The sequence below is a fragment of the Mustela nivalis genome (genome assembly GCF_964662115.1).
Source record: "Mustela nivalis genome assembly, chromosome: 16".
NCBI lineage: Eukaryota > Metazoa > Chordata > Mammalia > Carnivora > Mustelidae > Mustela > Mustela nivalis.
In genome coordinates this window covers 18,369,809-18,388,239 of record NC_139035.1, presented here as the reverse complement: position 1 = coordinate 18,388,239, position 18,431 = coordinate 18,369,809, and the positions used below count along the sequence as shown (strand labels likewise).

Genomic DNA, 18,431 nt, shown 5'->3' with positions numbered 1-18,431 from the left:
GGGAAGAGATGAGGTCACTGGGTAGAAGACACACAGCAGGAAGCAGACTTTTCCTGGTTGACCTTCAACTAACGAGCACTGCTTCCCAAGAGTTGCTGCTGCCTCACCTTCTGGTTATAAATTTGGAGTGGGACTGCCTTGGTTCAATTCCAGCTGCACTAGTTATAAGCCGTGCGACCTTGGCTTAGCCTCTCTCAGCTTCATTGTTATCACTGGGCAATGATAAACTTATCTCACATGTTGTTGTGATGATCATAAGAAATGATCCACATAAGAAATGTAGCACCATGCGGAGAAATAGCAAGTGTCTAATACCTGCTACTTATTGATGATGATGACCAGAGAGTTATCTTAGGTGCCTCTGCCCCTTGAACTTTTTTCTGGCCACAGCATGAAGATCATTTTGGTTCCACATTAGAGGGTTATTGGAATGATTCTCCTGATGGTAGGTAGAAGTAGGAGTAGGAAAAGGAATAAAGATGGTTTGACAAATACTGAAATCAAATTCTTGACATTTCTGCTTCATTCTTGGATTTGGACTTCTAGGTCAAAACCAAGCTCAAATGCCCAATATTCTTAGAAAGCTGGACTTCTAGGTTCAAAGCCAAGCTCAAATGGCCAGTGTTCATAGTTGCTCCAGTGTTTTTAGTGGGCAGGAGGCCATCTTCCTCAGCTGGACCAGCTCCAAGCAAAAAAGCAAAGTAGAAAGGCTGACTTTGCCTCTCCTGCCATCTTTGTCAGGGCCTTGTTTACTATGGTGGTATCCTCCAAGACATGTGGGGTCTTCATGATCCTTTCTAGTTCCTATCAGCACCTTATTTTAGAAGATGACCTGAAACAAATTCACATTGAGATGTAAATGACTGACAATTTAAAGTGTTACTTCTTCAGGGGAATTTCTCCCCTATTAATTTTAAGAGATGGGAAGGCATTCTGGGGACATCAGGTCTTCCTACTTAGGTGGTTAATTACCAATTACCTGCTTTATCTTGGTCCTCAGATCTCTTCTGTGTGGCTCAGCTTTCATGGGTGGCATGATTAGCCCTGGTTGAACAGGAGACCCAAATTATTACCCTGATTTATAGGATCTATTTCTAAAAAGTTTCTTGGGGATTCTAAGGCACTGGATCTCACCTTCTCATTCCCTGACTTGTTCCTAAAACTCTTCAGTTATAGGAGAACCTAATAAAGTCAAGGGCTGCTTTTTCCTTGCTGAGTCCGGGGAAGGAGAGGCATTTCTGGAACTTGAATGTTTTCCAAGAATTGGAAAGGGCCAACAGTTCTCCTATACAGACTTGTTTTAAAAGAAACCTTAAGACTATACTTTCAGGGATCATTTCTATAGTTTGTCATAAAAGAAACCTCACCCTCCACATCCCTTGTCCTTTTATTTATGTTGTCATTTGCTTTTACATGTTCAAATATTTACTCTTACTGTAGCATTGATTCAGTGAATATTATGGGATCATTTCTAAGGCTTTCTGCTTCAACGCTCACCTATACTAATGGTGCATACTATAGATAGAGTTGCTTTTAAAAAAAAAAGCATGATACAGAGTAAGAATACCCATAATATTTGTCATTTCACTTAACAATAGTTACCTTCACTGTGTGAGAAAAATGTTGTTTGACCTCTGAACTCCACTTCAGAGGTCAAACAACATTTTTCACAGACAGTGAAGGTGTGAAATGGAGTTCAGAGGTCCCTTGCTGTCAGGAGGCCAGGACTTACATTTGTACCTGGCTTGCATGAGCATCAGTGGTGATGGGTATAGTGAGGGCCTCTGAAAATGATGCTAAAAATGTTGGCCCTTGGCAATCCTGGCTGGAGGTGCCTTCCATGAATTCTTCACTCGTTCCTTGCATGAGGACACTCTCCTTGCAATCTACCAAGGATGTCTTGAGTCTGCGATGGGCTCCTAGAAATGGGGGCAGGAAGAGTGGGTCTGGGATTCACAGCTAACAAGAGACATGCACATAACTCACATAGCCATTTCCCTTTGGTGTAGTGGAAATGACAGAGAGGGAGTGGGAAGGAACCAGTTTTAGTGGGGAGAACCGGGGTGAAGGTTTAATTCATGGTGCTACACGTTTGTGTCACTTTCCCTGTGGGTCCAAGACAGCTCTCTTACTTGCTTTTCCCAAGTTGGCATGCTTTACATCTGTGAATGACTGAATTGGGGAAGGCGGAAGGCCTCTTCCCTTTGAGGGGGAATGTAACTGATTCCAGGCACAGGGATGTAAACCAGAAGCAAATCTGTGGTGGGGCTTGCCTGGAAATCGTTAAACTGAGGACAACGTGAGACATCAAGTATTTGCTTCCTCAGTGATTAACTTGTCAGTGAATTCAGACGTCGAGTCTCAAGGGGCTTTAAAGCTCTCCAACCCATTATCGTGAACGCTCATGTACTTTGGGAAGTGATTCCTGTGCTGTTTCATATAAGCTGAAATACTTGCATTTTATAAGCAGAGAAACCTGGAAATCTGTGTGGTTGCTGGAGGAATTACTATTTATCTGTATCCCACTAGATCACCTGGACCCTGTGGATATTTGGGTTAAAAACAGTGCTCTCTATGGGTGCCAGGGTGGCTTAGTAAGCTAAGCATCTGCCTTTGGCTCAGATCATGATCTCAGGGTCCTGCGATCGAGCCCCACCCCCGTATCTCCCCCCTTCTCCCTCTGCCCTTCCCCCTGCCTGTTCTCTCTCAAATAAAAAAAAAACTCTTAAAAAAAAAAAAAAACCAAAACCATTTAGGCTCATGTTTAAAACTATAGTGAAATCTCAATTGTATAAATGCAGAGTCTTTACGCACTCTTGTTAAGAAGGTGGAAACTTCTTTAGGGCAGAGACTATCTCATTCCTACTGTGCATCTCCTGCAAAGCCAAGTGCCATACTATCCCATTTGTTACTGTTCAATAGATATTTGTTAAGTGAATGATGCAACTGGAGGTTTCATGCCTATAAATTTTTATCTCAAACCAGCTTTTCTGAACACTCAGCCCACGCCACGGCCCCCTTTCTGACTTCTCAGTCAATGCATGTTGAGGGAAGGCCACCAAAACCTAATTAGGAAGGTAAATCGACTTTGAAATGGACACATATAAACAAATGTGGGCCAAAGCCAAATTGAAATTATTCTTCAGAATTGTCTGTGGTTATTATCCATGACCTGTGCTGACCCAATTTTTACAGATAATCAGGTTATAGTTGATATTGTTTCTGCATTTCTACTTTAGAACAGAGGGGGAAATGGGAGGATGCTGTAACATGGATTAGGAGAAAATAAAGTTAGAGAAACCCGGGAGTTGTGGTGAGTTGAAGATCCCAGATAAAAGGGTAGTATTTTTCTTAGCTGAAGTCTGTACAGATTTACTGGTAGGTCACCCCTGGATGATTTCTATTTGCTCTCTCTCCAGGTTGTTCAAAGCGGGGGGTGGAGTGCGGGGGATAGGTAGGATCCGAGAGACCAGAGTAGTTTGTCATTCGGACCAGATGCCGTAACTTTCCCAGCCCTCAGAGGACAGTTCTGGTTTATAGCTTCTGCTACTAAGCAAGCATTTTCCCCAGAAATTTGGGTGCAGGAAATAGTTTCCTTCCCCTTTGGAGGGAAGGAGCTGGGAGTTTGTAGAAGTTGAAGCCTAAGGGGGAAGGATCTGTTTTTTTTGTTTTGTTTTGTTTTTTAGCATTTTATTTATTTGACACACACACACACAGAGAGAGAGAGAGAGAGAGAGAGAGAGAGCGCACAAGCAGGGGGGCAGCAGGTAGAGGGAGAGGGAGAAGCAGACTCCCTCCTGAGCAGAGAGAGCCTGACATGGGGCTCAATTCCAAGACCCTGGAATCGTGACCTGAGCCGAAGGCAGATGCTTAACCTACTGAGACATTCAGGCCTCCCTAGAGGTGGGGATGTTTGAAAAAGTTATGTCAGGGCTCTGACTTGGAATTGTATGCTGAGTCTGGAGCATTATGGACCCCTCTATCTTGTCCAGCATTGCGGAGTGCAGGGTACATAACACGTTCTCTGGTGAATGAGTATCGGATGAGCTCATGAATGAACTTGCTGGAAACAACCAAAGTGCTCCTGCCCTTTTGTCATTTGCCTACTTAGTCAGTGACCTATGGCACTCATATTTAGAGGAGGTGACTTACTGGGCCATGTGCTTGAGCAGACAACTGTGATATAAGTAAGCAAGATACCACGAGACAGAAGCTTTTATCTCTTTGAAAATATTGGGTCATCCCCATGCCTTTGACCTGGTCTAAAACTCCTATCACTGTTATCACTTAGGGGTTAGATAACAAAGTTAAAGAATTGAATTTCTTTAGGAAGTCACAGAAAAATGGAATATGTGCTTTCTTAGGACATCACAGATAATGGAAATACTTTACTTAGGATGGGACCCTTACCCCTCTCCCAGGTTAGCTTGTTGATTCCTTTGTTAACAAGTACATGACATACAGGGCAAGTGCTTTAAGGCAGAGAAGCCATCAGTGATGGAGGAAAGATCAGAGGACAGGTGATAACTCCAAGGATTTCAGCTCAAGGATTGACTGGACTTTTGACTCTGTTTACTTAGGTAGAAGAACCTGCTTCCCAATTTCAGCCAGGCTGTGCCCCATCACCAGCTGGAAATCAAGATCCTTTGTGAATATAATTCAGTTTTTCAGGCTGCTGGATGTGACAGATGCTTCTAAAGACTAATCCTGAGGTCAACCCTGAAGTCGTAGCTCATCCTAGGAGCAGCTGCAGGAACCTCATTCGTGGTATGCTTTGAGGAGCATTTGTCCCATAGCAAGATTGGGCATGAATACAGCCCAAGAGAAGTGATAACTGTGATCTGCTTTTCTTCAGCATCTAGTGCCTTGCTCCCAGATAGAGTTTCCTAAAATAATGTTGTTACAAGGTCACAGTTCTGCTCAAGGACATCCACGAACTGTCTGTTGTCCATCAGCTCAAACTCCCTCTCTGCCACCACTTTCAGCTCTTTGCTTCATTTGAAATTAGAGCTGCAGATAGAGGAAGAGGGGGCCTACGTGCCACGTGGGCACCATGTAACAGGTTTGCAAGAAAACATGACACACGTGGTAGGTAAACTTATATGACAGTTTTTTAAAATAATGATTCATGAACTATGTAATTTATTTATTAAAATTGGAAACTTGAAGAGGATATTCAGCTGGGATTGGGACAACTCGAATATGAATCCCAGCTCTGCTATATGACTACAATAAATCCTTCCATAATTTCGTTTTCTCTGGTGTCTCAATTTCCTCAAAGGCACTTAGCCCACTGGATTGCGGTGGTGATCCAATTAGTTGATTGCCAAAGAGTCCTTTCAAATATTAAATTTTAAATTCAAAGGAGTTTCAGATATAAAATCCCATCAGTTAGTAAAAATTAGAGATTGCATTAATTCTTAAGTAAAGTGTTGTTTCGGGTTTTGTTTCTTTCTTTCTTTTTTTTTTTTTTTGGACTTAATAAAATGAGAATCTAATAAAAAGTGTTCAGTCTTCCTGAGACACCTATGACTTCCGGCCTCTCTGCTATTCCATGAAGACTATGGAAATTCGACATCTGGAGAGCAATCCCACATCTGCAGACAGAGTGCGCCTGAGGAGAACCTGGAGTGTCATCCCGGACACCGCCGTGGGCTGGCGTTTCCTTTTTCTTGTCAGAGCGGTCAAGAACAGGGCTGCCCTCAGTTTCATTTTAGGGAAGGGACGCGAAGGGGTCAGAAATTGGCACGCTTATTAAAATGTACAGGGACAAAGTAACTCAGTCAGTTGTACAGTATACGTGGGGGCGGAGGGGGACCTTTTGGGGGGTCGGGTTGGGGTGAGTGGTTACACCTGCTTCCTTCCATTTTCCAGGGCAAATGGCTTCAGCTGCTGCCCAGCAACAAGCCGGTTCATCAAAGCCTTTGAGAATGGCTTTCAAAATGTGTCAGCCAATAGCCAGTCAGGACCAGCCTGACAGCTGAAGGCTGCCCCCTCCCCTTCGCTGGAGCAGAGAATGGGGAAGGAGCAGATGGAGGCCCTTCTCCCCTTGGCTGGCTCTCAGGGCACATTGTTATGCATTCAGGACTCAGAAGCTGAGACCAAGGCACACTCTTCCCACACTCCTGCCCTGGCCCAGAGCTCCGGAAGGAGTCTCACCAAGCCCTCTGCAGTCCTCTTCACGGGGGTGTGAGGTGTCGGATCTTATCCAGGGCACGCACCCTGGAAGGGTTTGCTCTCCTATTAAATTTGCCTTTTCATGTGGCATTAATCAAACAGCTGAACCATGCTGGCGGCTGGAGCACAGCATTCATTACAGGCCCCGAGGGATCCCTTTCTCCAGATTTCAGACCTTCAGCTTCTGGAATAGAGATATCCGTCCTGTCGGGAAGGCCCCTCGCTCGGCAGCCACTCAGGAGATCCTCTTCCCCTGCATCCTCCCTGTGGTCCCCATGGTGCTACGAATCCCCTCGGATTGCTAACATTCCCACAGCAATCAAGCTGACTTCGGGGAGCCACCGCACAGGGAGAAGAGCCTCCAACGGGGACATACATGAGGGTTTTCTGAGGACACAGCCATCTGGCGCGTGGCTAGCCCCTCCTGTAAAGTCCTTTCCATGCTCCCTGTGGCAAGTGCCGCTCCCCAGAGGCTGGAGTGAGGAGAGCTCTCAGGCCTGCCTCCCTTGTCCTGCCACGGAGGGTTGGGTCTCTACACTAGTCTGGCACCCAGTGCTCATCATGACAAGTACCCTCCTAATCCTCGTCACCTATGTCACCTATTTCTCCCATCACCCCACCCACCTCCCCTGTGGTAACCGCCCGTTTGTTCTCTGTAATTCAGAGTCTGTTTCTTGGTTTGTTTCTTTTTATTTTCCTTTGTACATTTATTCCGTTTCTTAAATTCCACGTGTGAGTGAAATCATATGGTATTTGTCTTTCTCTGACTACTTTTACTTAGCATAATACCCTCTAACTCCATCCATGTTGTCGTAAATGGTTAAGATTTCATTTTTTATGGCCAAATAATATTCCATTGTAAAGATAGAAAGATAGACTGCTCGATCACTCGATCTCAGATCTTCTTTATCCATTCATCTGTCTGCAGACACTTGGGCTGCTTCCATAATTTGGCTATTATAAATAATGCTGCAATAACATAAGGGCGTTTTTGTATTCTTCATGTAAATACCAGTAGGGAAATTACTGGATCATAGGGTAGCTCTATTTTTAATTTTCAGAGGACCCTCCATGTTGTTTTCCACAGTGGCTGCACCAGTTTGCATTCCTACTCATAGTACACAAGGGTTCTTTTTCTCCAAACATCCTTGACAATACTTGCTGTTTTCTTGTGTTTTTGGTTTTAGTCATTCTGACAGGTGTGAGGTGATAGCTCATTGTGGTTTTGAGTTGCATTTCTCTAATGATAAGTGATGTTGAGCGTCTTTTCATGTGTCTTTTGGCCATCTGTTTGTCTTCTTTGGAGAAATGTCAGTTCATGTCTTGTGCCCATTTTTTTGTTTAAGATTTTTTAAATTTATTTATTCATTTGACAGAAAGATCACAGGTAGGCAGAGAGACAGGCGGGGGGGGGGGGAGCAGGCTCCCTGCTGAGCAGAGAGCCCGATGTGGGGCTTGATCCCCTGAGATCATGACCTGAGCTGAAAGCAGAGGCCTAATCCACTAAGCCACCCAGGCGCCCCCTTCTGCCCATTTTTAATTGGGTTATTTGTTTCTGAGGTGTTGAGTTGTATAGTTCTTTATATATTTTGGATACTCTTTCTCAGATATGTCATTTGCAAAAATGGAGAGGCTGCTTTTAATATGAAAGAATGAATCAGAATGCACTAGTCCTGGCTCTGTCTATTCAATAACCCGTCTTCTGTTTAATCTTCTTCAGGTCTGTAAAAAAAAAAAAAACAAAAACAGTCTAATTTCTTCCAAATAAATAGTTAATGTTTCTCTGAGTGTTTTGTTTTGTTTTCTTATGTTTTTGCAGACATACAGTATGTCTCTGAGCACTTACATAGACATGCTGACTATAAGGAACTACACATTCGTTATGAAGATGTGTGCACACAGTTGCTAATTCCTCCTGTTCCAATTTCCTCAGTAAATTCTGTGCGTAGGAAATAAGACTTACTTCAGGGCTAAATGAAATAATGATGGCATCTGACTCCGGCTGCGACCACTTGGCCTTTTCTCATTTAGGACTGGTAAAATTTTGAACACTGCAAAAGGACTTAGCCCCGTAGCAAATTCACCTTCACCTGAATAATATTGCTGGGTTTTTTTTTTTTTTACCCACAAAAAGGAAAAGTCCTGGGGAAAGGTATATGTGACTTTAATCTTGGAGGCGAAATAATTCCCATCACGGAAGAATGTAAATTTTTTCTAGGACTTAATGGCATTCTTTTTCAGCTTTCCAGAGAGAAGGGATTGTTTTTCTTTAAGGAAATTTCAAGTAGGAAATAACAACAAATGACCTATTGAGTGCTTCTATGTGGCAGACATTTCTGTAAGTGTAAAGGTATCAACTCATATATGATCCCCATTTAACAGATAGGAAAACTGAGGCACGGCTGTGTTCAGTCATGTGCCTAAAGTCACACAACTTTTAAGCAGTGGAGCGGGGATTCAGATGAAGACAGTGTGGTTCCAGGACCGTCCCTCTTTAGTCCTACGATGGATATAATAAAACAAAAATATAAACAAAGAAACAGACCCTACAATGACCCAGATGGTGTCAGCTCCTTATTCAAAGTCTATCAGCTAGTTTCTAGAATCTGCATGCCTTTGGCTTCTTTCTTCTCCCTGATTTTATGTTGTTCTTCATTCTGTTATCCAGTAGCTCCTGTGCCAGAGGGTAGCAGGGGAAGGAAGAGACAGGAGAACTCAAATCCATTCACTTCCAATGATCATCAGCCCTTATAGAAACTGTCAAGTGGGGAAAATGAGTATTTATGCCATCCTTCCCAGTGTTACCTCTGGTTCCCTGAATTAGAGACATTATTAATGCATTAAAGATTTTGGAAACTCTACGCTTTCCCGTGGCTTTTCTTTTCTCCTACTTCAATTTGAATCATTTTAATAAGCACTCACTTGGCCTTTGGCAATGAAGAGTCATGGCCCACGACATTTTCTCAGTTATAAGATTCCATCAATTGAAAGATGAGTTATGTTTTTAATACAGCTTTATTATTTGAGGGCCACTGACACGGATGGGGGTCACCAACCTTACCACATTATAAGTATATGCTGATTATAAAATGTCTTGCTACAGAAATGTTCAAATGTGAGGGAAAATGTGTTTTATAATTGAGAAAATGTATTTTATTTCTGTCTTTCAAATAAGGAATAAGCCTCATTAAGGTAGTAGTTTGTAAGAGTTCCTCTTACATGGTCTGCCCTCTCTGGGTATCAAAATTTTGATTACAGTAGTCAGCTGGAGTTCAGCCTGGTTCAGATATCTATTTTTAACAATAGCTGAAGGGTTGCTCTCTTTCAAGGCAAGAGAAAGATTATTTAAGAATAAGGGAACTGACTCATGGAAGGGTCAGAGCTTCCTTCTTGTTAGGAAGGGGCTAGCTTCCAGGGTTGCCCCTTAATGGGATGGAAATTGAAATTGAGTGGAGATGCCTACCTAAGGCAGAAGGATTGGAAAAGTCAAGAGAAGTGAGGCAGGTTTGAGATCACCTGGGCAAGTAGAGAAATTCTCTACTTTTAGAATAAGAGTTTAGAATAAGAGACTAGGTTTAGAGAAACAATTGAAAAACAAAAGATGGGCTTATTAGGTCATCTTTGAGAAAGACCTTGGGATATTTATGAATTATCTTCAGGACTAGCTGGTGGATTCTGAAATTAGGTGGGTTTTGACAAAGGGATGAAGGCAGAGTAGGGGAAAAGAAAAACTAGAGAAGAAGTCAAGATTATTTTGTTCATGGGGAGTTAGAGAGGAGAAGGGAGTTGGGGGAAATTGGAAGGGGAGGTGAACCATGAGAGACTATGGACTCTGAAAAACAATCTGAGGGTTTTGAAGGGGTGGGGGGTGGAAGGTTGGGGTACTAGGTGGTGGGTATTATAAAGGGCACGAATTGCATGGAGCACTGGGTGTGGTGAAAAATAATGAATACTGTTATGCTGAAAATAAAAAATAAATTAAAAAAAAAAAAAAAAGATTATTTTGTTCATGGGAGTATTCCTAGCAATGGCAACCTTGGCACAGTGCCTGACCCATAGCACAGTGTGCTAAATAAACATATGTTGATTGAATTAATAAATAACCCATATCTCATGTAGAGGTTCATTTGTTCATTCATTCATCTGTTCAACACATTTTTTTTTTCGTTCAACACATTTTATATTGAGTATATACGGTATAGATGCTCATAAGTGGGTAGATGCAGGTGCCCGATCCTATGGAAGTTTTGAAATTCCACATCTACCAAACACAGGATGTATATAAGTGGTTGACTAAACATGTATCTTAAGCATGTGGACAACACGTACCCTGAACTGGAGTGTGTTCTGCTCTTTGTGCCTAATGTCTCATATCTAAGGGCAGGGTGCAGGCTGGGAAATCTCTCTTCTGTTCAGGTAGTAACTCTCTTATTCTTTCATTTGCTTCTGCATTGTCTAGTGACCACTTCTATGTACTGGGCCATTCATGTTCGATATTAGTCTCAGAGGGAATGCTTTCCTAAATGTGTATTTAAGAGTGATTGTAAGCCATGTTGCAGTTTCTCAAAATTCAGACTTGATCCACAGAGTCCCCTCGATAAGATTCCTGATCTCCATTAGCTGTACCGTTCTGAGTGTGCTGGAATAAAGGAAGATCATTTTCCCTCAACTGTGTTCTGGGAAAATGCGAGTTGGCAGCTATTTGTTATAACATGTCCACTTTTATGGTGCTGCAAATTTATCTCACTTGTATCAGCTGCAGTGGTGGGAAGGGTCAGAATCTGCTCTAGTGTAGGCTTCCAGGTCAGTCCGGAAAAAAAACCAACCCCTTTAGTAGAGGTTATGAATGTTAAAATATCCCCTAGGTGTTCTACCACGCAATTGTTTTGTATATGCAGTGTTGTAGGCTAGTGGTTCACAAGTCAAGTCCATCCATAGGTGCCAAAGGCAAATCAGTGGTCAGAGAAAAATGAAGGAAAAAAAATAGCACAGTGTACTGTGTGTATCTTTGTGTGCATGTGCGTACATGGGCATATGCATGTGTCTGTGTTTAAATATTTCCTTATATTAATATTTATGTACCTAAATGTAGGTGCTGGGTTGCCAATTGTACTTTCATGGGAAGAATTATCTTTCATTCAGAGATTATGTCCTGTATGTTTTGGCATCAAAATTACCTTTATTTTATAAAATGATGGCAGTGGTAGATAAATTTTTAATGTTCTTATTTGGAAAAATAATGGCCTTGCAGATGCCATTTGGGAATTTTATAAATGTATCTGGGCCATGATTTACAGGTCTGGAAATCACCAAAAAGCTACCCTAGGGACTGTGATGGGCAAAGAAAGATGACTGTTTGCTCTCTAAGAGTAAGCAATTCCAGTGGAAAAATTAGACACTTTGGCAAAATCACCTGCACAAAGTTTACTTCCAAAGCTGTGCTTGATAAGTGGCTTCTGTCCTGATAGGTGAATAAATTTGTATATCTATTTATATATTATATAACCACCCTGAGGCAAAGAAAGATTGTCCAAGGTTTCAGAAGAAACAAACACAAATTGAATCTCTCATAAAGCCTGGATTTCATTTAGTTGCCTATGTCACTTTTTGCTTTTTAATGAAGTTGGGGGCTGTACAATAAAAAAGACTGATGTTCAGGAAATGGAGCTAGAAGTACCAGAATGGGCTTCAAAATATGGGCTACTCTATGATGTATCAGTGAGCTTTTACTGTGTAACAAAACCTCCTAAAAACTTCTTGACTTAAAACAACAATCATTTATTGAGGTCATAATGATGTAGGTCATTTGGGCAATCTTGGTTGGGCTGGCTTAGCTGATCTTGTTCATGTGTCCACAGTCAGCTGGTATATTGGCTGGTGACTGGATTATCTAGTATGACTTCACATGTCTGGCAGTTGCCTGGCTGTTGGTTGGTAGGACAGTGGTGACTAGATCACATGTTTCTATTCATCCAGTAATCTAGTGTGGATTTCTTTACATGGTGGCCACAGGATTCCAAGGTAGCAAGAGACAGAAAACTCCAGTTCACAAGTGCTTCTCAAACCTCTACTTGTATCATATTTGCTCTTGTCTGATTGGTTAAAGCAAGGTACATGTCCACATCTAGAATCAGCGCAGGAGAGAGTGCCCAAGGGCATGGGTACAGAGAGCTGTGAACAAACCAAGGGCCATCACTTCCACAGTCTACACTCCTGGTGATAGATAATAACTGAGTAGTGGTCTTATCAAATTACTAAGCATCCTTTGTCCAAAGTCTTCCAAGGATTTATTCCAGATGAGCAGGAGAAATATAGTACAGGATTGTAGAATTATGGAAATCGAAGAAAATGTATAGATAACCTAACTTAGCGCTGTCATATAATAGAAGAGGAAATAGAGACTCAAAGAAGTTGGATGGTTTGCCCACAGAGAGCTAGTACAGATAAAAGTTTTAGACATCTATGCCTATACTCTGGGAATTAAATCTTGGGTAAGAAAGAAAACTCTATTTCATCTTTGATTTTTTGAACACATGAATGAGATTAGGTGAAAAAGGCAGAGTGAAACAAGGTATAGCTTCTGCTTTTGTGGGGCTTATAGTCTAGTAGTGGGAATATGCAGACAAGAAACCAGGTAATTAAAATTGTACACACACACGTACACATTTGGATACGTATAAGATGCTATGAGCGATCAAGGGGGATCGTGAATCCTGAGGGAGCAGATGGGATATCCATTATCCATAGTCTAAACTGCTGACATACAAACCCATGAATTTTCATAACATCCTTATGAGGCAGGTGCAATGAATATCCCAATTTAAAGGAAAAGAAATTGTAGCACAGAAAGGTTAAGTGATGTGCTCAAGGTCACAAAACTGGTAAGTGGCTGAAGTGGAATTTGTATACAGAGTACCTGTTCTTGATGTACCAGAATCCATGTTCTTTATCATTTCTATCTGCTGCCTGTGGAAGTGGGGATAGGGGAGAAGTGTGTATGGTTGAAGGATCATTCAGACCTCCTACAGAATGATCTGGTCGAGAACAGAATTCCTGGATAGATATAAATCCTATTCTCTATAAATAACCTCCAGATACATGCACGTTTCAAACTCTGCGAGATCACTCGCATGTGCTCATGTGTGTGTTTGCACATGAACATGTGCAGGCCTGTGCCCTTATGCATCCAAGTATAAGGAGGGTTGAACTCTAACAGACCTCTAAATAGATTGGCCCACAGGGTGAGGCTCAGCAGCTCTCTTGGCCCCTCTGACTAACCGTGTCTATCCATTCTTCTATTCTGTTTCCTTCCTATGCAGAATCTACTTCTCCTACCCTGGGACAGAGTTATTTTGATTTTGTTTCTGTTTGTTTACTTTCTTTGTTCAAGTTGGCAGCCTCTGCTTTCTCATTGTCAGAGGCTCTCCTCTGCTAAAGGAGGTGCCCCCCTCTCTACTTTTCTTTTCTTAAGCCTTAAGCATTAACTGTTTCCTTTGACAGTTGATACTATATGGGAGAGCAAAGAAGGCCTTCCTCAACAATGGCTCATTAAAGAGAGGTAGCCACTTTTGCCAGAAGTAGAATATGCCTGGGAAGGGGAGGGAGCCTAATGAATCACTTAAGACTGAGCTCAGACATTCACTTGTGGGGCGTGTGTGTGTGTGTGTGTGTGTGCACAGGTATGTGTGCGCACGCACATGTGTGCTTATATTTGCGCATTGTGCGAGGATGACATACTCTAAGGGAGATATTTAGACTTTGCACCTCACTAAAATGAGGAGGTTATCTAATTTCTGATGTTGGTTCTTCCATGGTTTCTGTATGTCTACACTGAGCAAGACACGTCCTAACCATGACCAAGGACAGCTCCTCTATATTATTTTCTACAGCTGCTGTAACAAATGATCCCATGCCAACTGTTCTGTAGGCTGGAAGTCTGACACGAGTCTCCCTGGGATAAAAGCAAGGTGTTCACAGGGCTCTGTTCCTTCTGGAGGCTCTAGGGAAGGGCGTGTTTCCTTGCTTACTTGGGTTCTTTAGACTCATCAGGTTCCTTGCAGGACAGGACTGGGTCCCCTGGCCTTTAAAGCCAGTTTTCAAATGAGAGATTGTAGGGCCATTCTCAATTCCTTCCTACCCTTCCCTGTTCTGAACTCTCCCTTATCCCTCACATCAGATCAAGTCTAGCTGATCTAGCTGCCCCAAATCTCTGTACCTTGTTTTTTCCTCTTGGGTATACTGTTTCATGTTGGTGCTTGTCTACTCACTTGGGGATTTACAACATAACCTTGACTGGATTCCCCCCCGCCCGCCCCTGCCAAGTCCTTCTCCACTCAGTGTCTTGTCAAAGTACAGGTCTGATCATGAAAATGACTTGACCATCATTCTTTTATTTGAAGTTTTTCCCTACCTGGTCACAACGTGCCCCTTCAATCACATCTTCCACCGTGGCCTCCTCCTATCCCACTTCATGTCCTGCTCCAGCCTCTCCAGAAAGAACACTCACTATTCTTCACACCATACCAGGCACCTCTAGACTCCATCCCTTTGCCCAGGCTGTTCCTCTGTCTTGAGTTCCCCCCATTAAACTCAGGCTTGTCAAAATCCACAGGTCACCTTCAAGGTGCAGGTCAGATGAGACCTCCTCTGTGGGTGGCTGTCTCTATTTCCCCCTGGTGTGGTGGTGGCACCGAGTCTTCCACTTACTTATCCATGTGTTAGAGTCACTTAGGTAAGTCTCTCTCCTGTGGATCATGTCAGACCCAAGTCAGTTGTCTTCATTGCCTTTGCTTCCCCCCAACACGCAGTAGGCTCCGACGACGGCTTGCTGCATTGACCTGATTTTGTTGAACTGCTGTGATGTTTAATGCATCAGTGAGCTGGTGACTGTGACCGTCTGCAGAGGCAAGGTCCAGCTCCCCTGAGGGGTCACCTGGGGCAGCACTTGTCAGGACTCTGGAGACAGGCCTGAAGAGCACCAGGGGTGGGCAGCTCCCTAGAGCAGCACACTAGTTCTCTACCCCCTTTGCCTCCTGTTCCCTCCCTCCAGAGAAGCCCTTCTCCGAGATCTCTCTTCCCCTCATTAGCCAAGCTTGTTGTGTGTTATCCCAGCTGCAGCTTCCTTTGGTCTTCTCAGGCTTCCACTGTTTGTTTATTTTCTTCCCTGTCAGCCTCTTCCTCTGCTGTGGTTGTAAACAGAGCAGATGACTGTCAGCTCTGGGGCCTGAGCAGTGAACCCTGCTACGCGCCAGTGGCAGGTCAAGTAGACCAGCATCAGATGCTATGGGGTATCCTTCAGGCTCAGAAGCTTCCCCAGGCACTGGCCCAAGCTGCCCAGCAGATTTTGCTCCTGACCATCCAAACAGAACTTCACAGACAGAAGCATCCCAAGACACACTCCATCCCCTCCTGGGGGTGGGGTGGGGTGTGTGCTGCCTCTTTCTCCTGTTCTTAACACCACAACCTCCTGGTCAGAAGTTGGGCACTTAGACTTGCCTGCGGGGTAGAGTGACATATGACACCAAATAGTTCACGCATTACACTCTTTCATGCCAATTCTTTTTTCTTCTCTTTGAGAAAGTTGGAGCTGTGCTTGATCTAAAGTGTCTAGCCATTCCAAATTCCCAAGGCAGAGTGGCCTTGCTGGTTGGCTCTGGAAGGGGATAGAGACCACCTTGAAGGCAGGCCAGGAATATGGTGCTCTGGTATCTCCCCCACACTGCCTCATGAAGGGATGTTTCCAACCTGGTCTGTTTTTGAGCCAAAGCAGGTCATCCTCTCTCTCCTGTGCCAGTTACCCCACGTCACCTCCTTCCCCCTGCACAATCTGGGGACCTCCTCCCTCCCCACCTGCCGGCTCTGCCGCCCCCTCTGCTCTCTGCCTCTCCCTGAATTTTCCAGAGCAGCCGGCCCCTCCGTGATGAGCTGTCAGCGAGAGAGCCACACAAGGCAGTGCCATCCTGCTCGAGGCTTCGGTCCTCCCCCGACTCTGCGCATCATCTGTCAGAGTGCCCCTCTCCCTCCCCCCGCTTCCCCACCCCCTTCCCTCGCCGCCCGCTCTGCTCGCTCTTTCCCCGTTCATGAGATGCAAAGCCCCAGGCGAGCAGAGCCAGCGGGAGCGGGGAGCCACGCGAGCGGCATGGTGCGGCAGCTCTCCTAGGGGCGCTGAGGTGAGGGGGGCCGCCCTCCGCCACCTTCTCCCCTGTACCGGGAGGTGGCTGACTCTATCACTCAGGGCCTCACCGAACCATGCCCAGCTGGGGCTGGGGCCAGCCACACCTTCCCTGCTGCGCTGCCACTGCCAGACAGGTAAGAGAGAGCTGCTCCTTCCAGCAGGGCCTGGAGGGCTCCCTGGACTGGCCATCCCCAGCCTCAGTCTTGTGAGAAGGGCAGGGCACCTCGGGGCAGAAAAGGCACTGTCCTCCCATGGGTCCTCCTCGTTCATTCTCTAACAGAGCTCTGCAGCAGGGGCAAGCCTGTCCCCCCAGTCAGGAGCACGAGTGCAGGACTTTGCCATTCTTCCCACTCAGTGGGTGCCAAGCTGCAAAGGTTCTTTTTTTTTTGTTCTCCCTTCTCCTCAGTCCTAACTCCCCAGGTCCCCTGAAACCTGTTTTCTGGCCCTGGAGAGATGCGGTTTCTTCCCTCAGATCCCCGCAGGCTCTGAGAATATTGTAGTTTGCTATCTGGACTGTGACACTGTCTCTTTTCGTTCCATTCATGTCTTTTCTGCTGCTGTTTTCAGTGGATTGCCTGCCCAGCAGTCTGGCTGCCCACGGCATCTGTTTTGTTTTTTCAGCGTGCAGGTCTCCAGCGTTGCTGGTGACTAACCCCAGCGACACATGCCGGTGCAGAAGGACTCACTATCCCAATGAGTGGAGGGAGATTTAAAGTACATCTGAGGTCACCAGTTTCTTCTGTGTCCCCCCCCCCCCAGCTTTATGGAAGTGTAATTGACAAAATTGGGAGATGTTTCAAGAGTACCATGTGATGATCTGATACACAGAGACATTGTGAAAGGCTCCCCACCATCAAGTGAACTAACAACCATCGGCAGGTCGCCGATTTCTTTTATTTTAACTAAAAAGATTTTTTCTATTATTATATACAATGCTGAAATAACATCATAGTTAAAATTTAGCTTACCTTCCGGATTGTTTTCTTAGACATATTCTTAACACTAGACTTGCTGGGGCAAGCGTTCTTTTTTTTTTTAAATATAAATATAATTGATATGTAACATTATATTAGTTTCAGGTGTATGACATAATGATTTGATGTACGTATGTGTTGCAAAGTGATCACTGCAACAAATGTGGTTAACATCCATTTCCATACATAGCTACCATTTATTTATTTGGGGGGGCAGGTCACCAATTGCTAAGCAGTGAGTTGAGGGCACATTTGCCACTTACAGGAGGTGACAAGTCCCTGGCATCAGCTAAATGGGTCCTTCTGAGGGCTGTGTTGGTAGTGACTTTTGGAAGGCGTGGAGGAGGAGAGCGGCTTTTCTCTTTCTGTGTTAGAGCCACTCACTCTCAATGCATTGTTTCACACACACAGGCTTTCAGGTCCTTCTAAGTCTTGATCCTGGGGTGCTTTCAACCTAGTGAAGTAAGGAAGGCCTACCCCAGCCTGCAACTGGGGCTGTTTTTGGATTATTTGTTCCTACAGATTTGGAAACCTTGAGGGTTTTCTTGGAAGATGGGGGGGGTGGGTGCTAGAAAGTGGGGCAGCGAGACAGCTGTTATCCTGAGAGCCTATACATGTTTGGGGAAATCTCAACACTGTGAACGCACAATGTGATATTTATGATGCTATTGATGGCTCTTATTATTTTGGAAATGATAGCCCCGTGAGCACCCAATCAATCCAGTAAACTAGCTTTTATTAACCATTTGCTCTCTGCTCAATCTTCAGAGTAGGTTGATAGGTCTGGGGTGAGCAGGGATTGGAGTCTGTAGAGAGCCCTGTAGCCCAGGCATTGGTAAGCTGCCCCAAGGAACCTGGTCCGACAGGCACTTTTTTTCTTTAATTTCACCCAGTGCCAAACACACGAAGAATCTGAAACTTAAACTGCCCCCCCCTTTTTCGTTTATTTTGTTTATTTGAGAGTGAGAGAGTACAAGCAGGGGGAGGGGCAGGCAGAGGGAGAGGGAGAAGGCCCCCCCCTTCCGCCTGAGGTGAGCAGGGAGCCCGATGCACTGTTCAGTCCCAGGCCCCTGGGATCATGATCTGAGCTGAAGGCAGACTTAACT

General features: G+C 44.4%; 1 protein-coding gene and 1 long non-coding RNA gene across 2 annotated transcripts in view; both read left to right on the top strand.

Annotated features, from left to right (window-relative positions):
- The window catches only part of LOC309849882, a 78,562-nt gene extending 73,311 nt beyond the window's left edge, over positions 1 to 5,251 (top strand). The window contains exon 2 of the long non-coding RNA XR_014303975.1: positions 4,581 to 5,251. This is a non-coding gene — a long non-coding RNA (uncharacterized lncRNA). The remainder of the gene's footprint in view (positions 1 to 4,580) is intronic.
- An 11,000-nt stretch (positions 5,252 to 16,251) lies between these two features.
- The window catches only part of RGS8 (regulator of G protein signaling 8), a 38,287-nt gene continuing 36,107 nt past the window's right edge, over positions 16,252 to 18,431 (top strand). Inside the window, exon 1 of the mRNA XM_082702869.1 lies at positions 16,252 to 16,485. Coding sequence (XP_082558995.1) covers positions 16,426 to 16,485 — 60 coding nt within the window. The 5' untranslated portion in view covers positions 16,252 to 16,425. The remainder of the gene's footprint in view (positions 16,486 to 18,431) is intronic.